We start from the raw sequence: 27,870 nt of genomic DNA, 5'->3' as shown, positions 1-27,870 counted from the left end.
AGGAAACAAAGCAAGTAAAGAGGAAAAAGAGAGGGGGAGAGAGAGAGAGGGGGGGGGATATGAGGATAAGAGGAATATAAGGGAGATGGAGTGGAGTTATGAAGTATGGAGTTTCTTACCAATGCAAGAGGACTGGTGCTGAGTAAAACCGGGTGGACATTTGCAGTTGAAGCTTCCAATGGTGTTAACACACAGGAATTGACAGTTGTGCTGTTTGGTGGAACATTCATCCAAATCTGTGGAAGTAGAAGATGCTTTAAGTTATGAGTTCTACTGTATCCATGCTGTGCAACACCACCATACGTGTCCACAGATTTCAGTTTTTAGCAGCACATTGGACTAATAAAAGCTGATATTTTCTCGGTTGTTAAGAGTTAATGCACATCATTACTTGGTCAACCACACAAAACAAAATAATTGCTTTTTTACTGTACCTTTGCAGGTCTTGCCATCTTCTTGCATGATGTAGCCTCTTGGACAAGAGCACTGATAGCTGCCCTCTGTATTCTTACATATGAAGTTGCAAGGTTTAGGAGACTGAGAACATTCATCCAAATCTGCAAAAAAAAAGCAATTGAGTATTAGTGATGGTTCTGTTTACTTTAAATATAACATATGGTGTATTCTGGAATATTATTTTATGAATTTAATACTCAAATGTAATTTTGTTTCCAATAATAGTAACATATCTTACCGACACAAGTTGTTCCAGTAATGTCTGTGGTGTAGCCCAAATTACAGTGACAGCGGAAAGATCCAATGGTATTTATGCACTGGCCATTTTTGCACAGGTTAGGAAGCACTTTACATTCATCAATATCTAAAGCAAAAGGAACAAAAGATGGTCTTATAGAAGTCATAATATCCCCATAACATAATGCTTATTTTTTTTCATAATTCCTCTGTCTTTACCTCTGCCATCAGTAGTGAAGCCAGGGCCATGTGGGCACATCTTCTTAAATGGTCCTGTTCCAGGAAGGGGACAGAGTTCACACTGGTTACCCCAGCCCCGTCCTCCATTACAGCAGCATTCTGACTTGGTGACCATGTTACGATTTGTAGATGAAAGTTGGCACATTGTTTGTAGCACTTCGGTGAAACAAGATCCTTGGCGTGTGTCTAAGGGCAAAAAAAAAAATGAATTTACTAAAATCTAGGATTACATCCACCACATTTACCTAGTAACAAGTAACAAACCTCAGGCACGGGAATGTTTATTTTTAAATATTCAGGTTTATATATTATTTTTGCAGATCCCAGAGTAAATTGCCATTAGTTATTTTGCTGCAGCGACAGAAACCCTCTTCCTGAAAATATTACATTTTCAGTAAACATTCTATATATTCTATTCTAGATTTAATGAAAGTGTGATTTTACAAATCCCCTGCACTCTATCCTTCCTTAATACTAAAATATCCGAACTTTGTGTTCATGTATGCAATATTTTATGCACTTTTAGAATACAATACAAGAGATGTTTATATCAAATGCAAAACTTTGTGTATTGATATTAATGAAAGTGAGTTTATTCTTCAGTTAAAGGACACATACTCACCAATACATTCTGTTGCAGAAGCGCTAACTTGGAAGCCTTCATTGCAATCACACTTGTAACTTCCAATAGTATTCACACAGCGTCCATTGGGGCAGATTCCAGGCTTTGTACGACATTCATTTTCATCTATTACAAAAGGACAACAAAAAGTCAAATATTTTTAGGAAAATAAGCAACGAACTGCTCTAGCAGCCTTATTATTGACAAATAAAAAGTAAAAATTATCATCCTGAAATTATTACAATAAAGTATTTCCTAATGCAAAAAGACAAGTGATAACTAAATACGAATAAATGTGTGATCTAATTTTTCATAGACAATATATTGTAATCTAAGCTAGGTTTAATTTCTAAATAAAAATTTTATTGTCTTTGACTTACCCATGCAACCTTCTCCATCTGGGCGCCGCTGCATGCCTGGTGGGCAGATACACATGAATGTACCAATCAGATTCTTACACATCATTCCTCGGGATTCACAGTCATGTAGACCTTCTGTACATTCATCTAAATCTGAAAGACACAAATATTGTATGAGGTGGGGGTCTTACTGGCAGGCCTTTCCCAAAGGTGCCCATTTTAGAATACTAGCAAAAGAATATAAAGCAGAAATTAAATTCTGTGGGGTATTAGGTTTGAAAAATATCACCAGCAGAAAACAATTGTACTGGGTAAATTAAGTAGTTAAACATACATGGTCTTAGGTAATATTATAGCTACCACAGATCATGAGAAAAATAATGACCTAGAAATTGACCATTAAAATGCCATACCTTTGCACATCCTGCGGTCCTCTCTCAGAGTATATCCAGATGGGCAGGTGCATTCATATGATCCATAAGTGTTTATGCAGCGGAAAGCACACAGAAGAGGGTTTGTGCACTCATTGATATCTAAAAACAATGAAAGGTATAAGGTATAAACTGAATTTCTATGGGTGTTTACTCCATCTTCCCTATAAAAACTGGAGCATTGTAACCATAACAGTCTTGTACAAATACATTAAGCACCGTTACCAAGGGTGGCTGGGTCAATGTTTAGAGTCAAAGAACAAATAAATAATTCAACTCTGCAGTTTACATTACTGGATGACTATAATTCCATGAATTTTAACCTAGTTTATCTTGATATCCTTTCAGTAATTTGTAAAATACATCCTGTGGTTTTTACACTTACTTATAAAGCACTGAAACTGCATGTAATTAAATGGACCCCAGTCATTAAATACTAGAGAAAAAGTATGGTGCAATCCATGAATTTACACTATAACAAGTTTGGTAGTGCTTCTGTAACATTGTGGCATTATTATATTTAAATTATATTTTATTATAAAAAATAAACCAAAAGCAGGCATAGAAATCCCCTGCCATGCTGTTATCAACCTATAGCACTTTTCTGTTGCTTAAAGACAAGGGCACTAAAAAACTTTGCCCATCTTCAAACTCCACAAGCGCTGATGAGCCAGATTTGTAAATTTGTCTCTTAACTTTTGCTTTCATTACATAAATGGATAGGGGACAGGTGCCCAGTAGAGCTACAACAACTAATCGACTAATTCGATTATTTGTATTCCTCTATAGCTGATGGTACATTGTGCTGTATATTATACAGAGGAATACAAATCCCAGCAATACCTTATACATTGTATGCATAATGTACTATTGCTGGCTTTTGTTGTATTCCTATATAGCTGGTGGTATTCTGGATTGTGCCGTATAATCATTATACAGCGAACTGCAGAATACCACCAGCTATATAGGAATACAACAAAAGCCAGCAATAGTACATTATGCATACAATGTATAAGGTATTGCTGGGATTTGTATTCCTCTATAGCTGCTGGTATTCTGCATTGCGCCGCTGTATAATGTACTATATTGCACACCACCCCTCCAAGCTTGCTCCCGTGATGGACTACAATCTCAATACAAACTAGTAGTCCATCACTGGAGCCTTTATTTATAATTTTTTTTAAAAATACGATGAATCGATTAATCGAACTTAATAATCGGCTAACTAATCGATTTTGAAAATAATCGTTAGCTGCAGCTCTAGTGTCCAGAAGTAAAAAAGGAAAACATATATCTGGATTTCACAGCAATTAGGATGTAGTAATGGATTAGCAAAAAAAATGGGCTGAAAAACTCGGCTTATACTCGAGTATATACGGTAAATAGCCAAGAAACACATAATTTTCGCCTTTTGTATATATGTGAATTGAGTGAAATAAAAAGTTAAAAACGTAACATTTCTATACCACTCTTAAATATAGAATCATTAATTAAAACTGACTTAAAACGCTTTCTTTTTTTACCTTCACAAGTCATCATAGGCCCTGGTTCGAAACCTTCATCACAAGCACATTCAAATCCTCCAACCACATTGGAGCATGTTCCGTTTCCACATGGGTTTCCAATGGAGCACTCATCCGTATCTGCGTAAGACAAATTATATATTTTTTTTCTTTTTTGCATTTAAAAAAAAAGTGCAATCTCTATCTATGAAACCTTTACCATGTTTCTTTAATACATTTTGTCAGTTTCGCTTACCTACACAGTTAACCCCGGTGTAGTCTAGATTATACCCAAAGGGACATTCACATCGGAAAGAGCCATCAGTGTTAATACAGACTCCATTGATGCAAATACCGGGGTTCTCAGCACATTCATTGACATCTACAAACACAAAAGAGAAGAAAATACTTTTGAGGATGGAATCAGGGAAAAAAGGATAAATATCATCATAATATACAGCTAACTAAAAATGTCTGCAGTGTGTGAGAAGATATGTGTAAAATATTACAGACTTATACTCGCTGTTTGGGTCACTGACCTTCTCTGGTATCGCCAATGTTAGGGATGGAGCCAAAACCATATGGGCAGAGTTCTCGGAAAGCCACTGAACACAAAAGAACATTAACACATTATTAAACAGTAAAAAGGAACAATTTCAACAGTCCCCAAATAAATCCAACTGCACCAGTCAGAAAGTTAAAGCATGCATGAATTGCAAATGAATAGCAATTTCAATTTATATTTTAATGATTGAATCAAATGTGAGTATGCTTAAACAAAGACCACATTGGTCACTGAAAACATGTAGATTGTGTTTAAATGTACATTGATATGGTTGCTTATAGTTTGGCTACAGTTACATCCTATACCTGTGAATTCAAAAGATACCTACAGCCTAATTCAATTAGGCCTGACTGCTTTTAGGATACTGCTTATCCTAAGAGCAGTCAAAAACAGCAACCAATTGAAATTTGCTTTCTTAAGTCAGACTTGTGCGAGATGGATTTTATTGTTTGTTATGTGTCACTGCACTTTTAGGATTCTTCTCAAGCAAACATTTGCTTGTGTACAGATTGAAGACGAAATAATGGAGCTGATTTGGAAAACATTTTTTTAGAATGATCTCAAAATAAATTAAATACATATTTAAATTGATAAATTAAAAAATTGTGAATTTTCATTTGAATTATCCAGTGATGTACAGATTACATAAGGAAACAGGGATTTTATTTTACGTGATTGAATGATCCAAGTAAATCTTCACCCAATTTATTTTATGACAAATTGTATTGCTTACAGCAGTGGTTCTCAACCCGTGTAACCTCAGGACCCACATTTGTCCTTGGTCATTAAGTTGCGACCCAAGTTTCACTGCAATGGAACGCACAACATTAGGGTTTGGTTCGGGCATATGAACTGTGGGTGGGAGATGCGTTTGGGGTACCATACAAATAAATAGTCTCTCTGGTCCAGGCACCTCTATAGAACATGTGAGGGAGCTGTAAGCAATGCATGTATGGATGGAGCTTCCTCGCGGCCATAGCCCCATCCAATCCCACCTCAAGCTGAAACTCTGCGCCGGGCAGCATATTTTGAAAGGCTGCTTGGCACGAGAACTGACAGTGCTGCACTAGAGGGAGGCAGATGAGCCTCTCGCCTAGAAAAGTGGAAGGCATGCGGCGACCCACTGAACACGGGGTCGCGACCCACTTTTGGGTCACGACCCACCAGTTGAGAACCAAGGGCTTACAGCATATTTTATAATAACATTGCCAAAAAAATCCACATCATTTGTTTTTCATTAGGGAAAGTTTTACATGGCTTGTGTGTTTTGTATATCATCAGTGCAGTTCTTACCAGTTCCTTCCTGTGGACAGAGCTCACAGGGATCTCCCCAGCCCTCGCCAGCCATTGTGCTGCAGCAGCACTTTGATTTTGTAGTGTTGAAGGCTTTAGGCACTGAGCATTTTCCATTATCAAACTGAGTGAAGCAGAAACTCTGACGAGTATCTGGTAAAAAAAGAAATATATAACCATAAGACTGTGAATAAACTTCCATCTAAAGACTGTCAGCAATAAGCAAATTACAAAATTTAATAATAATGCATGAAAAGTGAAAAGTAACAACATCCACCATTTTGTTGTTGAATGTAATGTTTAAAATATTGTGTTAATACATTTTGGGCATGTAACTGGAATTGAAACCTTTCTTAGATGTTATGCTTTTGTGGGTTCTACAAATAAATTAGCTTCAGTGGAGCTACCCTTTAATGTTCCACAGTTCAGCTTATTTTGAATGACTGTCTATGTTGTTTTATTGTTTTATTGTTTAATAAACAGTCCAGTTAGCAAGGTGCCAAATTATCAAATATATTTTCATTAAATGTTGTTGCAGCATATACATTTTTTAATGCTAGACCCCAGGAAAAATAAAATATAGTCACATATTAATTAAAAATACATTAATGTTTTTTAAAATACACCTAGGGATTGATTTATAAACAATGCCCAGGGCTGCTTGTCCTGCAAATATCTGTGAATGTTTGCTCAGTGCGAATCTATGCAAAATGTAATACTGTATTTTGATATAAATTGCATTTTTTGCATGATTTTGCACATCTATTTATGTATTGAGGCTTATTTATTAGTGTTATCAATTTAATTATTTTTTCACTTCTATTTATTATCAATTAATTTATCTAGGCGTTCTTAGCGTTGCTTGTATTTATTTCCCTATGCTCATTTAGCAGCATCTTGTGGCTATAATGCAACATTACAAGCAGAAGATTTAAAACGAATTCCACTTCCAGAATGCACATTCACAGGTATCTGCAGGGCACACAGTCCTGCAATCTGTTCATTTATCAATCTCCTAAAGTAAATATCTAAATCTGTTTATATTGGTTTCATGTAACTCCTTGCACAGAAGGATTCAGTAAGAGGGAGGTCAGCAGTCAATCAGGGCTGCCAGAAGAGTGTGGAGGTGTCTGAATCAGTGTGGTGCTGCTCCTTAATTGTCCTAACAGCAGAAGAACAACAACAACAACAGGGTGGAGAACTGAAACTGGTGGACTTTCGTACAAACGTTCATACGATAAATCTCATTGTAGAATGCCATCACAGACTTAATAAATGTCATTCGAAATGTCATTTGATTTTGAAAAAAGAATGGAGTTTTCTGGATGAAAACCACATTCACTGTCAGAATTTCATTTGTTTGTGAAACATTTTCCACCCCGCTACTTCGATTTTTTTTGTCAACTGTCACACGTCGGCTCAATAGATGGGGAAGTGACAAACACATACCGTCGCTCGCTCACTTCTCCATCATCTCCCTGCAGAGAGCCGGGACTGCAGGGATTTCCCCCCTCCCCGCTCCGATCCGTCAGCGCTGGTTGGAGGAATAGACGGGGGAGGGGACGGGTACATCTGGCTCTGCCTCTAGATAGGCAGAGCCAGCAGTCACTCACGCGTAATATATGTCCTCCTGTGAACCTTAAGGCAACTATGGGGGAAAACACTTACCCCATAGTTCTCTTTTAACTATTAGAAAATTGAATAAACGTTTAGAAAAATATTTGTTTCTAATGAAATTCTACTGGTGTATGGCCAACTTAAGGCAGAACAACATCAGCAGCCACTTTTTCATATAGGCAAAAAAATCATATAGGTGATTATAATTACTGTGATTTTGGGGGCTGATGAGGCTTGTTGAGTTTAAATCATGCTACAAGCTTTAGCTGTAAGTTAAGCACACATAATTTTTGCCTGGAATTTTTATGCAATATATTATTCTAGCACAGATAAGGTCTGTTAAAAATGTCATAGTACAATACATGCTTGCAAACAGCTATAGCTCTTATATAGGGCAAATGTAAAATGTTATATGCATCATTCATATACAGTACAGCTATGTATTGTTAGTAAACTAGTGCTATAATACTTATGTATTTTTATAGCCATCATGATGATGATTTTTTTAATAAATGTTAGAAAAATGTGCTAGTATATACGGTACTATATTAAATTTAGTCATGTGACTACTGAATTGTCTCTCGTAATTTGTACTTGTACATTACTATTAAGCCGGGTACACACAAAGTGAATTTCGGCCGATTCAGCAGGTATAGCCAAAATTCGCTCTTTTGGCGACCCTATTCCTTCAGCAGACATTGTTCATTAGATCAACATTTGCCGAAGGAACTTGTTGAAAAAAATCTTCGGCCGAACAGAGCTTGCAAGTTCTGTTTGGGTATTCAGACAGAGGCTTGTAGCCACTGAAAATATAACAGTGTATACCAGATGAAAAATCAAGGGGCGCCTTCCCTAGGTTAGATACATTTTTATTAGACAAACAGCAAAAGTAGAATAATACTCACAAAAGAGTAGATGACAATGAGCCTTCAAAATCAAAGGTTATGAGGAAGGGGGCGTGGCCCCGGAAACGCATCAACCTAGGCATACTGTGCTGTCACACAGGAACCACCATCTGTGCAGCTCTCACATGCTGTGTCTTGCTTTTGGCTAAAATGAGGAACAATCTTTGATTTTGAAGGCTCATTGTCATCTACTCTTTTGTGAGTATTATTCTACTTTTGCTGTTTGTCTAATACAAATGCATCTACACTAGGGAAGGCGCCCCTTGTTTTTGTTTTTTCATTAGCTATCACAGTCTCCCTGACTGATGTGGGGCAGCGACCTGTAGAACTTCTGCATGTATATCTCTTCAGTGGAGTGGTCATCTCTGGTGCAATTGTTTTTTTTTTTTAGTGTATACCGGACTTTAGCATTACTTTAGTTTTAACTATGCTACTGGAAAACACTAGCTGATACCTACTACTCTAACAAATCTGATATTGCTGCTGTAGTTCCACCGAATGCCAATACTACACAGCAAATTATATTTATTATATTGGAGGACACATTGTTGGTTAAGAGATATACCCCAGGGGGTATTTATGATTTTGGTAATGAATCATCATCTGTTCTCACCAAAGCAACGACGCCCATTATCAGACAAGATAAATCCTGGAGGACATACACACTGGAAACTGCCAGGAGTGTTAGTACAGGTTCCAAAGAGACAGATGTTGGGCTCATCATCACATTCATTAATATCTGAAAAGAAGATCAAATATTTTTTATTAGTATATATAAAAGAAAATTATCTTCATCAGTGTCCTGTTGTCAGTTATGTTGTAAATAAAATATGGGACTGATGTATAAACATTAAGTCCAGTATTCCTGCTACTAGATGGAGTTGAGGTGAATAGGAAATTCCTATGCTACTCAGCTCCATCCAGTGGCAGGAATGCCATACAATTTACTAAGCTACACACTGGAGGAGTGTTTATACATCAGCCCCTAACTATCGATATGTGTACAGTTCTGGAACACAATGTTATGCACTGTATGCAAATTGTTGGTAACTGCTTTGCCCCATCCTCTACATTTCAAACGTATGTAAAAGAGGCAAATTGCTTAGCCTTAGGGAACATTTTTACACTGTGAAGCCTGCAGGCTACCAAAAAATCTGCATCTTTAATGGCATTAGTGATTCCTCTTCAGCCCATTTACCCCATGTACCACACAGATATACAGTACATTAGTAATATTACTCACCGATGCAGTTGTCATTCTGTACTGCATAGCCTGGGGGGCAGATACAGCGGAAGGATCCTTCCAGATTTTGACACGTGCCTGGAGCGCAGGTCCCAGGTAAGCTAACGCACTCATTAATATCTGAGTAAAAGAGAATGGAAAATCGTTATAACACAGCTTCAAAGTCCCAGGAACCATACAATTTCCGGAATGTCCCTGGAACCTTACCATTTCTGGAATGTACCATTACTACTATAATAACTGGAAGATATTACTTTTAATGCTGATTCTGACTGAATCATTACAATGTATAAAATGTGTGTAATGAGGCTTCATAATCACACTTGTTGCAATGATGCAACCCAACTGTAATCTAATAAATTCAATAGATACATTTATGAATGTTAGCTCTTACCAACACAATTCTTTCCATCTGGAGTGATTTCATAGCCTTCATGACACAGACACTGGAAGGACCCAATGTTGTTAATGCACTGTCCATTTCGGCATACTTGTCCCGCAAAGGAAGAGCATTCATCTATGTCTGTGTGATGAGTAAATAGCAAATGAGCACAATGATTAAAAAGCAGTCTCCTTCTACTTGTATTATTACAGCAATAGATAAGAACGGCAAGAGCATAGGAGCAGAGCCCAGACTGAAAACTTACCCATGCAGTCATTGTTGTGAGTCAGTTCAAAGCCAGGGAAGCAGAGGCAGTTATAAGAGCCCACGGTGTTCTTGCAAGTACCATTGCCGCAAGGCTGGCGATCACACTCATCAATATCTGCAATATAATCATAACGCAAGCTTAACATTGTCCATATCTTTATAACAAAAAATGTCCTGCATAAGACTCCAAAGTGTTTGCAGTGTGATCACTCACCCATGCACATGGTTTGGTCGGCAGTTGCTTTAAATCCATTGTGACAGATGCAGATATAGCTTCCAGTTGTATCCATACATGTTCCATGGCTGCACACATTTGGGATCTCATTACATTCATTTCGGCCTATAATGAAGAGCATATAATTAATACTTAGTTTGCCAAGCTGCCACTGTGACCATGGTCATCTTACCATGAACACAGATATTAAAAAGACTTACCAACGCAAGCTCCACTAGGTGATAGCTTATAGCCACTTGAACATTCACAGCGGTATGAGCCTGGGATGTTAATGCAATCTGCATTTATCTGGCACAGGTTCTCTCCACTGCTGCACTCATCAATGTCTGCAAACAAAAGCACAACACTCATTAATACAATTTCTGACACATTTCTATGAAATAAAAATGTTTTTTTCCAAGGCCTTATAGTATTAAATAGAGCATGCAGAAAAATATTTCAGAATCAGAAGTCAATAGGAGATTATTTTGCTTGTGCATATATTCTCTTCGCGTTGACTTGCTACATTGCTGATGTACTCCTAGAATGAGATCCTAATAGGTTGGACTTGATGGACTAATGTCTTTATTCAACCTCAAATACTATGTAACTATGTACATATATCATAGATCTAGAACAAAGATAACAAGCAATGCTTTTTAAATCAAATCCTTCTTGTCAACTGCTTACTGTTTAAAGTACAAAGAGGCTAATCCTTTACTATAATATAGTAAATGTATAATTCAACAGTAGTTTAGAATTTCCAAAAGGGTGAGAAATTCCTAACAAACCTTCGCAGATGAGAAGAATGTTGTTGTAGCTGAATCCCATTGGACATTCGCAACGGAAGCTGCCAATCTGGTTGATGCAGACTCCATTGGTGCAAATTGCAGGAATTTCACTGCACTCATCAATATCTGAACATGAAATATATATATATAGATCAGCTGTTACTCAATCACCAAATCATCATTTGAAATATATTGTCAAGAAATGCATCTGTCTTACCCATAGGTTTACCAGTTCGGATATCAATAATAAAACCAGGTGCTTGGTTTCCACATAGAATTTGGTATTCAGCTAAATGAAATACAAATACAAAATTAATGAATATGAGGAAGGGGGAGAATACAGTATCACATAAAGTGGCCAAAAGCATTGGACTGAGGTTGGGCCCTGTGTGCAAATTAGTTCTAATGTGCAATCATATCATTTTATTTCAGTCATAAACCCACACCGTGTGAAAACAGTAATTGTGCTGGTCTTCTTTTTTTATATCCAAACTAGTAGTTTACACTGAAAATCTAGCATGGACAGTAATCTTTTGTGTGTGAGTGTGCCAGACATTTAGAGACATTATAATAATCTTCTATTCCAGCCAGAACCTTCTAGATGATCTAATGCCTATGGGTACATTACATCTTTAATTTAATGAAAGTTTTATTTTCCATATAGTTCACTGATGGTGGTCAATAAGTCTAAAAAAGCTATATGGAGTTTGGAATAAACAGCTCTATAATTTTAGGCTGTAAGCTTTGCTGTATAATAGTGATTCTGGATGTACAGTTAGCCAATGGGGCAAAAATATATAATTTGCATGACTACATCCACATCAATAATTCTATTATTTTTAGGATATGTGATTGAATATGACATGTGAATACTTCTAAGAAGGCTTTACTGAAAAAAAAGAAGGGTTTTTGGTTACTTTAGTCTCTCCTTACCATAACCGTTTTGGTTATACTTTGTCAAAAGTTTTATTTAAGATTCTTTTATTATCACTTTAGGGACCCATGGAAACATGTTGTGCTAAAAGAAGTAACTAATTAAGACATTGCTATATTAAGTATAATGATTATGGAGGACTTACGACTGGCTGGCACCGGACATGCCTCACAAGGTTTGTTCCACGCTTTTCCGATGTTGTAGGAACAGCAGCACATTTTCTTTGTCATGTTTGTGGACAGTTCATTCTCACATGTATCATTGTAGTTACGGTAACACACGCTTTTCCTCATATCTGCAATGCAAGTGGCAGAAGATCAGCAGTTTAGCGGGGAATTCCCGCTCGCGCGCGCCGTGTATACACGCCCAGTTACATCCAAGAAGCTCCCGGCAGGCCGTGTATACACAGCGGCTGGCCGGGAGGTAGTTAATTGCATTGACAATCTTGCGTCACTCTTTTTGATATCATTGCTGTACAACATCAAAATACTGGTCTCTTAGCTATGACCAAGAAATATGAGTCAAATATTGGTATTTTAATTGGCAATTGGAAAATGTAGAAAAAGAAATCACTGCATAAAGCTGGCAACAAAACAGTCTAAAAGTGGAACTGAAACGAAAAAGTTAATATTTGCTATGTTATAGGGAACATCCAGAAAATAATTGTGTCTAAGCAGTACCTAAAAAGATAAGCCTTTTGTCTGGAATTCCTGAAAAATAACAGTGCACTTCCCAGTATGTAAGGGTGCCCTTTGCACTCCTGTGCCTACTTCCTCATAGTTGTATATCTGCAATGTGAGATCTCAGGCACTGCTGCCTCTGACTGCTAATCATAGCAGATTTGAATAGATATTTTGGTGATTTGAATGCTGTGCTGCTCACTGTTTTCCTTGCTGGAGATTCTGACATGAGGAAGCAAAGCCCTGCCTCTACCAAGATGGCCATTTTCACACAAAGGCACAGTGCAGAACAAGGCATGGTGAGTCATTAATGGAGAAAGATCAACTGCAGGTATACCACAGGCAATACTGTTGACTAGTTCTTTGCTCTCCTCTTGCCTTTTATGATCTCATCGGTAAAATCTAAGTGAAATATTAGTGAGGGTGGTCAGCTTTAGTGTCAGATGTGACATCTGTCTTTAAAACTTGTATAGTCTAGTCACATATGGGTAAATGCTGAGGGATTTAAAAAAAATCCCCAAGATGTTAGTGTTAAACATCTTCTAACACTTTGAAAATACCGTATTTTTCGCTCCATAAGACGCAATTTTTTCCCCCCAAAAGGAGGGGGAAAATGTGCCTGCGTCTTATGGAGCGAATCCCGACGCCCGAGACATGCAGTTTCGGGCGCCGGGCGAGTAGTAGGAGCCACTGCTCGTTTAATACGAGTGATCTAATGAGATCACTCGTATTAAAACCGAGCAGCGGCGACGATCGAGATCACCATAGAGCAGACGAAGAACGGACGTTCTTTTTCTGCTCTGTGTGATCAGAGACCGTGGCGCTGTAATCACAGCGCCACCTGTCTCAGCGGTCACTAACTGCAGCTTCTGTCACAGCTTCTGTCATAGAAGCTGTGACAGAAGCTACAGTCTGTCGAGTGCTCCATAAGGCACGCCAGACCTCCCTGCGTCCTATGGTCCGGTGCGTCTTATGGACCGCAAAATACGGTACTTGGCAATTAACTCAGTGCTTAAAGTGGAACTACACCCTATTATCCTTTACACCCAAGGAAAGTGCCATCTTAGCCTCTATGTGGATTGCAGTTGCCATTGTGTTGTACATGTGATCAGCTATGACACCAGCCATTTGAGGACATAAAAGTTAGTTTGAGAGCTGAAATAAGCACACTGGCAACCTTGACATTTGGTATGTTTTAAAAGTAATTGTTTTGGAAGACATTACATTTGTGGGACTTGTGCTTTAATGAATGTCATTGGACATTAGCTTGATTCATAGTTTTTGTGCCTGACTAAAAAAAATACTTTAGCTTGTTTGCCTTTAGCAAATATACCAGCTCATTCTTATATTCACTAAATCTTTATATAAAAAGTCCATAGTGGATTTACACTTGGCCTGACATGCTGTTATGGAATATGGGCTGAGACTTATTACATATGTGATATATTTTGGAAAATATAGGTACATCAAATAAGGTAGCTAATAGCAACACAGAACTTAAATAGACACATTTAAAACATAGATCCCAGATTAAATTACTAACACATACCCATACAATTGTTTCCTCCGTTGACTTGCATATACTCTGGAGGGCAAACACAGGTGTAGTTCCCAAGTGTGTTGTAACATGTACCCGGTCCACAGATTCCAATGTGAGCAGAGCACTCATCAATGTCTGGAAAAAGTTTGTATATATCAGTGAGAATGTATTCCATCAACAGCTAATAAATAGTTATTACAATGCATGTAATAAGTTTTATACCTTCACAAATGCGGGTTTCCTCATTCAGGTAGTAGCCAAGTGGACACTCGCACTGGAAACTTCCAAACGTGTTTACACAGTTGCCACCCTGACACAGTCCAGGGAGTTCCTGGCATTCATCAATATCTATATGGATAGAAACATACATGATAAGTGGTTAAAAAATGAAAAACTATCCAAATAGTTGAGCAATAGTACATGTGATAAAACGTAACTGCACAATATTATAACATCCTACTGAAGGCTAAAACAGGAGATTTGTGGCACAATGTGGAAATGCAAAAGAATGGCTTTTTTCCTCATAGCTGAGAAATATGGAATTCTGGAGCTGGTTCACATGAGCATTCTTATTCAAATAGGATCTGCACAGGGAGAACATGGAAACTCATTGCAGATAGTGTCCTGGCCAGGAATCAAACCGGGGAACCCCAGTACTGCAAGGCATAAGCACTAACCACTAAGCCGCTCTTTAGCATTTATGTTATATACAATTTATATTTGCTTTAAGATAAAAGGGAGATTTGTGAAGGGTATCGGTAGCTCAAATTAAAAGCTATAATCTACACCTCTGAGCAGGCATGGGCTGGGGTCAGTGCAGAGGTTATGGAAGACAATTGAGGCATGCAGAATACTGAAGCACCCAGCTCGTTCATTGAAGAGTCATACAAGCAAAGCTTGACAGACACTTAGAAATATACTATGTTTGCTGTTAATATGGATGCTAGTATTAAGAGTAGCATTTATGCAGGCCCCTATGGTGTTATCCTAGAAAATACTGCAGCTTGGAACATATATGGAGTGCAATGACGATCAATATCAATGTTATGATGGAGAACAAGAAACAGGCTTTCCTGTCAGGCAGAACACAAGAAGCTGGCTTACCTTCTAAAATAACTGTTATAGGATTTGGTCTGAATCCCTCTCCTCCTGGGCAGAGTGTTTTATATTCAGCTGAAACACATTGAATAGAAATATATTCAGTTTGGTATATCATGCTCTATCCCTTTTAAAAGGGCATTTCTTTCTTTAGAAACACCAAAATATCTTCTATTCTCAGAGAACTAAAATGTAAAAAAAAAAGCGTTCCCACAAAACAACATTTTAAAATAAGCCTCAACTTACTAGAGTTGCCAAGAGGGCAGCTTTCACAAGGGTTTCCCCAGGCACGTCCCAGGGAGCAACAGCAGGATGCTCGTGTAACACCTACTCCAATCTCAGCACTACAAGCAAGGCTAGCATCTCCTCTTGTCAGTGTTTCCAAGTAGCAGTTTCCTACTCGAGTATCTGTGCATGGAGGAAAAGGATATAATTTGATGATTAAAAGTTATATACCACAGCACATTATGTTTTTTGATCAAGGAGAACATTCACTTACCAACACAACCAACTCCAGTGGGATTTAATTCAAAGTCCTGTGGGCAATTGCACAAGTAACTTCCTGGAGTGTTCACGCACAGACCATTGATACAGTTCACTGGGTCAGCACATTCATTCACATCTAGAAGTTAGAAAAATAGGTATAAATTGGAGAGCACATTTTATTAGTCATTTGTCTTTTATATAATCTAGCAGCTGCTCCTCGTCCATCCTTTCCTAGCAATGCCAAGTTTTTTTATAAAATGTGGTGTATTTGATATAAACCCCTAGCTGTAAACTGACTCTTTTTTTTATAAATTCTTTATTTATCAACGTACACAATATACATGCAGAGGTATCAAAGTAGCTTGACAAAGTGATACAAACAGTCAACAGAGTGGCAGCAGGCGGGACCACCGCACATTTCGGAGCAAGACAGGTAAAACGAAAGCGTCTACTAGGCACTTATTCAGCAAAGACATAAGTGTATGGTATCCCTTCATCGGCGGGTATCCCCGCTGCTGGGCCAAACAAACAACTACGTTTACGTTAGGGAAGTTGGGTATGTAGGCACACATTGATGTACAGTTGAGGAAACCAGCGCGTCCCACGGCACCAGTCGCCAATTTTCGAGGTTAACAAGGTGGAGAGAGAAGGGAAAGCTACTAATAGGGGGGGACGGGGGAGGAGCAAGAGTGGAAAGGAAGGGGCTGCTAGGAGCAGAAGGAAAAGGGAGAGATGGGGGAGAAGGAATAGGCCACCTCCACAGCCTCAATCCAGGAGGCTGATGTATTCCGGCGAGGATGCGAACTCGTCCCACTCAAACCAAGTAGTGCGAAATCGAGTTCCAGTCCACCTTAGGGAGCTAGTGAGGTCCTCCATCTGTCTGATGTCACTGATCCTGTTAAGCCATTGCCGTACGGTGGGGGGAGAGACCTGTCTCCACAGGGCCGGGATACATGCTCGAGCCGCATTGACAAGATGTACCACCACGGACCTCTTGTAACTCCGTAGAGGGCCTGAATCCTGGTGGAGTAGAAAAAATGAGGGGTCTCTGGGGACGTTATTAAGTGAGAATCTCTGAGTGACGGAGTGGACTTTGGTCCAGAACTCCTGTAGTGATGGACAGGACCAGAAGATATGTAGCATGCCAGCAGAGGGGGAGCCGCATCTCCAGCAGCAGTCACTCGTGTCAGGGTAGATCTTGTGTAATCTTCTGGGAGTGCGGTACCAACGAGTAAGTATTTTGTACCCCGATTCCTGATAGCGATTGCTAATAGACGACTTCAGGGACAATAACAAAATTCGCGAGCTGTCACTGGGAGAGAAAGAAAGCCCTAGCTCCTTCTCCCACTCCGCTAGGAAAGGTAAAGGAAGATCACAGTCAGGGGCCAGGAGCAGTTGGTAGCACAGCGAGAGGGCTCTTGGTAAGGGTCCGGAAGAGGTGCACTCCTGTTCAAAAGTAGTGAGAGGGCGCGTCAGGTCCAGGGGACGAGGCAGAGAAGCCAGGAAGTGGGTGAGTTGGAAGTGACGCCAAAAACCCAGTGGCGCCAGCGTAGGATCACGAGCTATATCGGCACAGGACGGCCAGCTGGGTCCCGAAGAAAATGGAGAGCCCTAAACCGGTCCCGGAGACTCAGTTGTAGGAATCTAGGGTCATGCAGCCCCGGGGAGAACGCGGGGTTACCAATCACTGGGAGGAGTGGCGAGGGGGAGGTGGAGATCAGTCTAGAGTCAAACACCGTTCTGGCAATCCTCCAAGTCGGCCCCAACGTCGGGTGGGTGCGGAGCGTCTGAGAAACCCTGTGACTCCAGGGAAGCGTATTGAGAGGCAATTGTGTAAAAGACTGCTCCAGTGAAACCCCGGGTTTCAGCTTCTCATGGCGGCACCAATCTAGTATCCGCGTCAAGTGTGCAGCCATGTAGTAGAAGTTGACGTCAGGTAGTGCCAGGCCCCCCGACCGCTTGGGGCGACGGAGGATGGAGTGGCGGATCCTGGCCGGCTTTGATCCCCAGACAAATTTCGTGATCAAGGATTGAATCGACCTTAAAAACCCCTTGGGGATCGATATGGGTAGGGCCTGAATAGGGTAGAGCAACCTCGGGAGGACATTTTGTTTGATGATATTACACCTGCCTGTCCAGGAAAAGGCCAGGGCGGGACCATCCCAATAAGTCCTCCTTGATCTTCTGAAGCAGGGGTAAAAAATTGAGAGGGTATGTGTTGGTCAGGTTACTCGGAAGCTGGATGCCTAAATACTGCAAGGAAGATGGGGACCATGCGAATGGGAAATTGCATTGGAGTCGTCGGACCTGGGAGCTAGGTAGGGTAAGATTCAAAGCCTCAGATTTCTGGGCGTTGATATGAAAATTCGATAAGTCTCCGTATTTGGAGAATTCACTAAGCAGGTTTGGGAGTGACACGTCCGGGGAGCTCAGAAAAAAAAGGAGATCGTCCGCGTAGGCGGCCACTTTGTGCGTCTGGCCACCCGCCTCCACACCTCCTATGTCCGGATTGGACCTAATTGATCGGAGCAGGGGTTCCAGGGTGAGGACAAAAATTAGTGGGGACAATGGGCATCCCTGTCGCGTGCCGTTAGAGATCAAAAATTCCTGCGATAATGACCCATTGAGTTGAACCCTTGCGGACGGCGCCGAGTAGAGGGACAGCACCCACGAGAGCATGTGAGGGCCTAGGCCCACATGCTCCAGGGTGAGTTTCATGAAGGACCAGTCGACCCTGTCGAAGGCCTTCTCCGCATCCGTAGACAGCAAAAAAGCAGGGGAGGCCTTCAACAGTATCGAATGGATTAGGTTCAGAGCTCGGGTGGTGTTGTCCCTGGCTTCTCTGGTAGGGATGAAACCCGCTTGGTCAGGGTGGATTAGCTCTGTGATATAAGGGAGAAGGCGCATAGATAGAATTTTGGAAAACAGCTTCGTGTCCACGTTCAAAAGTGAAATAGGGCGATAGCTCGGGCAGACCATCAGGTCCTTCCACGGCTTAGGAATTACCACTATGTGCGCGGAGAGCGACTCTCGAGGCAGCCTGTAAACTGACTCTTAACATCTACCCAAACACGGATGGAGAAAAATGAATTATTATGGTGGGAATTGTCTCACTTTGTAATAGGTGTTCTGAAAGTGGGTTTCAACAAGGATCCAATAGAAGCAATTACTGGTTAATAACCATTGAACTGGATATGCTAATCACCTGACAAAGTCAGTGATATTATTAAACACTGTTAATTTTTCCCAAGCCCGTACACTTATGCCTTTAAAGGGGCACTTGCAAAGATGCCCACCAAACACACCCTAAATGCTTCAGCCGAAAGGGTGTATTTCTCTGTACATATGAAAGGTTAGTGAGGCATTCATGATGCTACATGTTTAATGGAATGGTGCCTCCTGCATTATCAAATGGAAGATATGTGGTTAAGCTGGCACAGAAGATTTAAAAAACAAGAGAAATTGATTTTTGTTCCCTTATCAGGACAAAAAAAAAAAAGGACTCTGTGACATGCTGTATTTGATGGGTGAATACCTTATAGCTATTAAACTCAAAATAGCTAATCCTAGACAAATGAAATGTTTTACTAGATTTGGATTCAACATAATGTTGCTTTTGCTGTTTGTGGTTTATAATAATATAATACTGTCTATAATATATGTTAATATCTTACCAGTACAGTTTCCTCCACTTCTGTCAAGCTCATAACCATCATCGCAGATACAGCGGAACATTCCTGGCAGATTCTGGCATGTCCCAAATACACAAATATTCTGGAAAGTGCACTCATCAATATCTAAAATTATCAAAGGGCCAAGTTATTGAACTGATACAAAAAAAAAATCAAATAAAATTTACAAAATAAATACTTCAGCTTCAATGCTTAATTTAATGAAGAAAGTGCTAGAAAAAAAAAAGGTTTATTTGACAATACCAAGTCTTTTATTTTTGACATAAATGTTAACACTTAGACATTTAACTGTCCCACAAACCTTGACAAGCTTTGCTGTCCTCAGTAGGAGTGAATCCCATTTCACACTCACAGCGGTACCCTCCGGGCGCATTTAAGCAATGACCATTTTCACACAGATTTACATTGTCTGCACACTCATCAACATCTGCAAATTGATAGCAAAATCGTCAATAAGTGGAGAGCAAAAGATAACATGAATACAAAGCGAATTGAGAGTTAATTAGAGCAAGCTATTACAACTACTTGGATTAAATAATATAAAACTATATGGATTGTCTTTAAAGTAAGCACTTTTTAGTGTTATTCTGTTTGGTATCAGTTCCTTATTTTATGTTTTTATGATTTAATATTTTATTTGTGATTTACTGATACTCTAAGTGGACAAATTCAATATTATATATAAAGTAGTTCTTCTGTACCTGAGCAAGTAAAACCGTCCCCATTGAATCCTTCATTGCATGCACATCTGTATGAGCCAGGAGTGTTTACACAGTTGGCATTTGCGTTACAGTTATGTTCCTCTGAAGAGCATTCATCAAGATCTATAAAGAACCAATAAAGAATCGATAGTTATTTTTTTCTTTATTCATTATGTAACAGTACATAAACATTGTCATTCATTCAAATATAACATTTTGCATATGAATATTTCATATTCACCACTTAGAGCCAGCAGGTGATGCTCTAAGCAAAGATAGTTAGCAGCTAAAACCTTAGCTATTGTGTTAAACAAAAACCTAAATGACTCAGAGGAAGGACACACACCTTCTTTCCCTGCTAGAGCAGAAAATCTTCCAGAAAGTAAACAATATAAACTTAACCCAGTATTCTTGAAAACTTAAAAAAATAAAATAAGCCTGATCAAAAAGTATTATTGTTTTCTTTTATGTGGCCATGGACCTCTGATTACCATAAGATGTGAAAGCAGATCTGAATGTTGAAATCGTTTTTCTCACCTGTTCCCGCACAAATGTGTATGTTTAGGTTGCCCATAAAAGAAGAAGGTTGAAGAGTGAGGAGCCACCACTAGTGCTTTATTATCTTGAGAATGGGGGAGGGGCAGTGATGACAACAGATCTACAAACTTATATTATCATCATTACCTTATCTCAAGATTGGCGTGTGCCTGCTGTTGCCATACTTTATTTTTTATTATTTATTACAGGTATGTACACCAACAATTTACGCAGCACTTTACATACTGCACAGTCCCATCAGTCCCTGCCCTCAAGAAGCTTACCAGTTAAGGTCCGCATTGTACACGCATACAGGGCCAATTTAGACAGGAGCCAAATAACCTTCCAGCATTTCTTTGGGGGGAAACCCACACAACCACAACAGTAAAATTGTAAAAAAAATTCCATGCGCATTCTGAATGGCACCCCAATGGACTTTCCAAGCACACTTTGCATTGCAGTGCCTCAATGCGTGTTGTGGTGTGTTGTGGTACACTGCTGAAAATGCTGCACACTCAGTTTTTGGTCCATCGTGGTGTGTTAGGCAGCCCATTAATGCAATGCTCATTAACATGTGTTTCATTAAGGTACCCCAGCCGACCAGGCCGTTCCAAATATAAAGGCCCTTTGTAATAAGTTTTGCATTTTAAAACGTATAGTTTACAGGATAAAAATGTCACCTACCAATACATGTAAGGCCATCTCCAATCCAACCAGTTCGACATTTGCATTTAAAGCTTCCGGGTACATTGATGCAAGATGCATGCACATCGCAGTTGTGTGCTCCTATTTCACATTCATCAACATCTAGAAAATAAATATAAAACATGTAAGCAGTTGCATAGTTTACCTAAAGATTTCTTAAATCCATTATTCAACTTCTTGATAATTAAAATATAAAGGTTCTCCATCATGCAATATACAAACTTTTCCAACTTTCACCTTTTGTAGCATCACTTCCTCCTGCAATGTTTACAGTTATCAACTTAAAAAGACACAGGGGTCTATTCACTAAGCTGCCGTAGGCAGCCGAGTGAATAACCGACCCAAAGCCAAGTGAGCCGAACGCTTTCGGCTATTCACTTCAGGCTGGTAGGCTAAATCCAGCCGTATATCGGCTGAAATTAGCCGTTCATCGGGTGGCTTTGTGTGGCTTTGGGTCGGCCGAACATGCTAAGCTCATCTGGATCGGCTATGCCGAACCTCCGGCAGGCTAATTCTCATAGATGCCGAACAGCAGTGAGTAAATAGCCGAATGCCGCTGAGCGGCATTCGGCACGGCTGTTCTGCCCAGTCCCTCTGTGGAACCGAGCCGAATAGAAAAATAGTTAAAAAAGTAGAAAAAAATTAGAAAACGATTGTGCGGAGCTAGCAGTGACAGCTAGCTCCGCCCAACTGTTTTCTATTGGCCGGGTGGTTCTCCTGCCGTCAAAAAAAAAAGAAAAAAGAACACAACATAGGAATGCATAGCTAGATTCCTATTGGCTATTTCACTTTGCAATAGCCAATAGCAAACTAGCTATTGCACCCGCCCTCTGCTGCTGTCAATGACCAGATTGAGAACTGCAGGTCCCCTCTGCTGATTGACGGCAGCAGTGGGCGGGTGCAATAGCTAGTCTGCTATTGGCTATTGCAAATTGAAATAGCCAATAGGAATCTAGCAATGCATTCCTATAGTGATTTCTTTTCTTTTTTTTTCTTTCTTCTGACGGCAGCCAACGGCTCCTATGTCAGAAGAAAAGAAAAAAAAGAGCAGGGAAAGGTTTACTCTGCTCGATCGAGAGTGAACCTTTCTGGGAGAAAGTGACTCCCGGAGCGTCCGGGGAGGAATGACAGATGGTGTTCCTGGTTACCAGGTAACCAGGAACGCCATCTGTCATTACACACTGAGGCCAACTTCGGGAGCTGTACGGGCTATAGTGAATAGCAGCCCTTTGGTTCTACTGAACCGAAGGGGTCCTGGGGCCGAAGCTAGCCGAAGGATCAGCCGAAGCTAAGGCTAGATCCTTCGGCAGCTTTGTGAATAGACCCCACTGTTTCTTTGGCCATTCAGGGAAAAGTGTACAGCCAGGTCTGGTCACTCTCATGCGGGGGCGGGGGGGCCTTAACCCTGTGTAGGCTTCAACCCAAATCCCATCCAGTACTTACACCGGGATTTTTGAGGGTCTTTGGCAGGTGAACAAGCAGCAGGGAGAGAATGCAAAAAAAAATATATTTAAAGAAATATTTGAAGGAGCAGACTATCCATGGAACCTGAGGATTTGTTCAGGTTCAATTTAAGGGGTATATTCTAAAAACATCTGAAGAGCTATTCATCCTGCAAAACTGCATGTACATTCTTTTTGTGCGAATGGGACAAAATGTAATGTTACTAGGCTTTTTTTCTCTCCAGGTCGAATGTTATCGATTTATAAAGAATAGAGTGAGTCAGGAAAATGCCATGCTATGGCCACTTGATGGAGTTGGATCAAAGGAAATAAATACTTATAAATACTGAATATCTAACAGTGTCGTGCCAGCCTTACTGTATGTGCTGACCAAGCTCATCCACCCCATCCCTCACCTCCCTTTATAAACGTTTATGATAACCGTTTATGTAGCCGCTGGGGGAGGGGAGAATGAAAATACTATAGTACTATTATTAGTGGCAGCTCTGAGTCTCCTGTGGCTGTGACATCACATCAAAGACAATGACACCCAGCAGCAGTCTCAGGGCTTTTGGATATCTACACTAGGGAGACTTTCACAGATACATAATATGTATAAAATAATGTTAAATGCACATATAATCTTATAGGAAGATTGTTGTTCAAATGAATGGCCTGGAGAAAGGGTCTCTTTAAAGAGTGTTCCATGTTAAGATTTTATATCTAAATGTGCCAGGGAAATTATGACATTTAAATAAATTAAGACAACATGATAAACAAAAAAACGCTGCCTGTGTACATAAAATATGCACATAGTCATAGAAGTCTCTTTTACCTGTGCATCCTGTGGTTCCCTTCTTCACAAAGTAACCCAACTGACAGTGACAGATGAAAGAACCTTTAGTGTTCTCACAATCTCCATGCAGGCAGATGTTTGGGTTCAGGTCACATTCATTAACATCTATGAAGAAGAAAGAAAACGGGAAGGCTGATTAGTACTAGCTTCTACAAACAAATGAAACCTCCACAGAGCTATTTTACACAACCATTAAACCATACAGAAGCAGGAAGTAAAGAGCGGCTCTAGACAAGTGTGACAATCTTCTTACCTACACACGTCTTCATATCTAGAGAAGCCATGAAGCCATCAAAGCACAAGCAGCGATACTCTCCAGGGATATTGGTACACTGCCCTCCATCACAGATATCTGGGTTGTCCTCACATTCATCAATATCTGAAGGAATACATATAAGCTAATGAAAATAAACTCCATAACAAAGTTACAGTATTAAAGAAATATAAAGAAATCGTAAGCAAAAGAAATAGCCTATGCTTGAGCAGTCTGGTTATTTGGTGCAGTTATGACAGGCAGCAAATGTAATATATTTTCCTTAAAAATCCAAATCGTGCCAAACGCTGGAAAACCACTTTGTTAAGGTAAAAATTATAATAATTGCAAGAACTTGCGCTAATGGAGAGTGAGGATATTAATTGGATAACTGTAGAACCAAAAAATTATTTATCATTTTTAACATCTTAAGATCTTTAACAATTATTAAAATATTATTGTTAATAAAAATTATTGAATGTTAATATTGATAATTATGTATAATTTAGTTGTTCTAGAAGGGTATGGGAAGCTGCTGGACTATGGCACTCGGCCACTGATAGGATGTGTTTTAAAAGGTACAGCGCTAACCGTCCTTCATAAGTGGATATATGAGAAATCAAACGTTGGGATCGAGGTTTGAAGCATACAATTGAAGAGTATGTGAAAAATATAACTTGAAAATTCAATAAAGGGTGTATCTCAAAAAATCCATATCATCAATTTAAATACAATGTGAATAAAGGATAATAATTTTGATCAGTGATGAATAAAAAATAAATATATGTACAAAATATAAATATTGGTTAATAAACCTGTGATAAATTATGAATAAATGTGTCAAGTGTGGGTAAATTATATTAATAGATGGTGGATACAACAAACAATGTGTAACTATTTAAATAACTATAAGTGTGTATGTGAGTAGTCCAAATCTTTTAAGGTCTTTATCAATCCATAGATATAAGGCACTTTCACAGTGCCAATGTTTTGTTAATAAACCTGTGATAAGTTATGAATATATGTGTCAAGTGTGGGTAAGTTATATTAATAAATGGTGGATACAACAAACAATGTGTAACTAATTAATTAACTAAACATCTATAAGTGTGTATGTGAATAGTCCAAATCTTTTAAAGTCTTTTAAAAATCCATAAATATAAAGCACTTCCACAGTGAAGATCCAGTGCGTATTCCGATTAAGTGATGTGTCCAACGAAAATCCAAAAAGAACCGAAGAAAAAATGAGGAAAAAAGTGCGTTCCCTTGAGGGGATTTTTTCCTCATTTTTTCTTCGGTTCTTTTTGGATTTTCGTTGGACACATCACTTAATCGGAATACGCACTGGATCTTCACTGTGGAAGTGCTTTATATTTATGGATTTTTAAAAGACTTTAAAAGATTTGGACTATTCACATACACACTTATAGATGTTTAGTTAATTAATTAGTTACACATTGTTTGTTGTATCCACCATTTATTAATATAACTTACCCACACTTGACACATATATTCATAACTTATCACAGGTTTATTAACAAAACATTGGCACTGTGAAAGTGCCTTATATCTATGGATTGATAAAGACCTTAAAAGATTTGGACTACTCACATACACACTTATAGTTATTTAAATAGTTACACATTGTTTGTTGTATCCACCATCTATTAATATAATTTACCCACACTTGACACATATATTCATAATTTATCACAGGTTTATTAACCAATATTTATATTTTGTACATATATTTATTTTTTATTCATCACTGATCAAAATTATTATCCTTTATTCACATTGTATTTAAATTGATGATATGGATTTTTTGAGATACACCCTTTATTGGATTTTCGAGTTATATTTTTCACATACTCTTCAATTGTATGCTTCAAACCTCGATCCCAACGTTTGATTTCTCATATATCCACTTATGAAGGACGGTTAAGGTAAAATTACTGTATTTATTTTCAACCTTCAAATATGTATCTTAAACACTAATCGTCAGCATATCATTTTTAAAATATATGAATACTACTTTCCCACTGTTCCACTGATATGTACAGTCTTGACGGTAGCAGACATTGCTATAAGAATCGTTCAGTTCTAAGAATGTCTCCAGCCTGTATATCTGAATGACAGCAATACTGTATACTGCACAGTGCTTAAGAAAACAACTTCTGTGGTTTAGGACCTGTTCACATGAGTTTCAGGTCCTGATCAGGTCCGGATCAGGTGCAGATCTGCAGTCGCGGTGCTATGTGTTTTTGCCGCGTTCCAGTTAAAAAACAACAACATTTTGTAGTTTTTTTTTGCTGGAGTGGGGCTGTCAGTATGTTAGCTGCAGTGCAGTGCGTTTTTGACGCGCTTTGCGTTTCCTGACAGTACAAAATGTGACATGCAGTATTTTTCTGTCATAACCTGAACGGAGTACGCACGTGAGAACTGTAGCCCATAAAACACATAGGGATACATTGGGATGCATTTTTATTGCAGGAGCGTACAGATCAGGTCAGCACAGAAAACGGACGTCGTGTGAACAGGCCCTTAGGCATGGTAGAATCTATAGTGGTTGTAGAAACCAGCTGTTGAGAACCACTAACCTATATTATAAAAAGCAGCCCTTTCACTTGAATATAATTAAAAGGATTGTATGGTGTTTTTTTTACATATTTTTTATGTATTAACTATGGTAAGAAGTTAAAAAATAAAGCTCTTAAGATACATTTTTTTATTATTTTTATCCAGGTAAATATAATATATTGTATATAATTATTTCATATGTATGTATTTTCTGAAAGCTAATGGAGCAGCTTCATATGGTTACCAGGTTAATCTGGCTAAAAAAAAGCTTGTTATTTAAAGTGTTTCATAGCTTGAATTACACATACAACTGAATTATCCAAAGCAGTGACTTCTCCTCTCTCTCTCTTCCAGCTCTATAAAGCTCTGTAAAGACTACCAGAGAGAGGCAGTCTGAAAGTGAGCAGCTTCTGTTGTGTTGTTTCTTCAGAAAACCATTAAAGGAGGACTATGGGGTTAGGGCTTTTCCCCATAGTTCTCCTAAGGGTAACGGGAGGACACAAACTAGCGTCCTCCCGTCACCCAAAGCTACAGCTTGCGGTATACTGGGACGCCGCAGCCAGAACGGATCTCAACAATTCTGTCTGGATCCACCCAGCTGCGTGAGTGACAGCTGGCTCTGCCTATCTAGAGGCAGAGCCAGCTCTACCCGCCCCCTCCGCCGTCTGTTCCGCCAGTCAGCGCTGGCGGATCGGAGCGGGGAGGGGGGAATCCAGCCGTGACAGGATCGAGAAGTGAGCGAACGCCGGTATGTGTTCCTCACTTCCCAATCTACTGAGCTGACCTGTGACAGTTTCATTGTCACAGGTCGGCTCAGATTATGAGGCTGAGTGAAAATCACTCGCCTCATAATTCTCCTTTAATGCTCGATGACCCTAATATCATGGGTACGACCCTTATTAAAAATTGATTAGTAAACTAAAGGTTTTTTATATAAACAGTAAAGAATAAATTACAGAACAGAAACAAAGCAATAACGGAATATGAAAGTTACTCATCTGTGTAAAGTTTTACCTGCACAGGATCTCGTATCTGGCATCAGTGCATATCCTTCACTACAGCTGCACTCATAGCTGCCCTCTGAATTGGTACATTGCGTGTCACATCCTCCGTTCATGATTGAACACTCATCAATGTCTGAAAAAAACCAAAGTGTTTTAGTACACAATACGTGTCCTGCAAATGGTCACACTTTTTTTAGGTATTTATTAGTTGGGACCTCAAAAGAGTCACATCCAAATA

At 39.3% G+C, this 27,870-nt stretch overlaps 1 protein-coding gene across 1 annotated transcript in view; it reads right to left on the bottom strand.

Moving 5' to 3' along the window:
• The window catches only part of LOC108792265 (fibrillin-2-like), a 153,745-nt gene that overhangs the window by 4,122 nt on the left and 121,753 nt on the right, over positions 1–27,870 (bottom strand). Inside the window, exons 28-59 of the mRNA XM_018563004.1 lie at positions 27,643–27,765; positions 24,049–24,174; positions 23,775–23,900; positions 21,477–21,599; positions 20,256–20,378; positions 19,856–19,981; positions 19,537–19,659; positions 15,876–15,998; positions 15,623–15,784; positions 15,383–15,451; positions 14,501–14,626; positions 14,288–14,413; positions 12,204–12,353; positions 11,342–11,413; positions 11,125–11,250; positions 10,555–10,680; positions 10,334–10,459; positions 10,118–10,234; positions 9,865–9,993; positions 9,471–9,590; positions 8,841–8,966; positions 5,706–5,858; positions 4,387–4,452; positions 4,104–4,229; positions 3,869–3,988; positions 2,328–2,447; positions 1,936–2,067; positions 1,556–1,681; positions 913–1,119; positions 695–820; positions 435–557; positions 120–236 (exon numbers count right to left, since the gene is read on the bottom strand). Of these exons, the coding sequence (XP_018418506.1) occupies positions 120–236; positions 435–557; positions 695–820; positions 913–1,119; positions 1,556–1,681; positions 1,936–2,067; positions 2,328–2,447; positions 3,869–3,988; positions 4,104–4,229; positions 4,387–4,452; positions 5,706–5,858; positions 8,841–8,966; positions 9,471–9,590; positions 9,865–9,993; positions 10,118–10,234; positions 10,334–10,459; positions 10,555–10,680; positions 11,125–11,250; positions 11,342–11,413; positions 12,204–12,353; positions 14,288–14,413; positions 14,501–14,626; positions 15,383–15,451; positions 15,623–15,784; positions 15,876–15,998; positions 19,537–19,659; positions 19,856–19,981; positions 20,256–20,378; positions 21,477–21,599; positions 23,775–23,900; positions 24,049–24,174; positions 27,643–27,765 (3,984 nt within the window). The remainder of the gene's footprint in view (positions 1–119; positions 237–434; positions 558–694; positions 821–912; positions 1,120–1,555; positions 1,682–1,935; positions 2,068–2,327; positions 2,448–3,868; positions 3,989–4,103; positions 4,230–4,386; positions 4,453–5,705; positions 5,859–8,840; positions 8,967–9,470; positions 9,591–9,864; positions 9,994–10,117; positions 10,235–10,333; positions 10,460–10,554; positions 10,681–11,124; positions 11,251–11,341; positions 11,414–12,203; positions 12,354–14,287; positions 14,414–14,500; positions 14,627–15,382; positions 15,452–15,622; positions 15,785–15,875; positions 15,999–19,536; positions 19,660–19,855; positions 19,982–20,255; positions 20,379–21,476; positions 21,600–23,774; positions 23,901–24,048; positions 24,175–27,642; positions 27,766–27,870) is intronic.

This window comes from Nanorana parkeri, unplaced genomic scaffold (assembly GCF_000935625.1).
Source record: "Nanorana parkeri isolate BGI_ZX_2015 unplaced genomic scaffold, ASM93562v1 scaffold621, whole genome shotgun sequence".
In the NCBI taxonomy this organism is placed as follows: domain Eukaryota; kingdom Metazoa; phylum Chordata; class Amphibia; order Anura; family Dicroglossidae; genus Nanorana; species Nanorana parkeri.
Note: the sequence above shows the minus strand (reverse complement) of the source record. Positions and strands in the feature narration are given on the sequence as shown.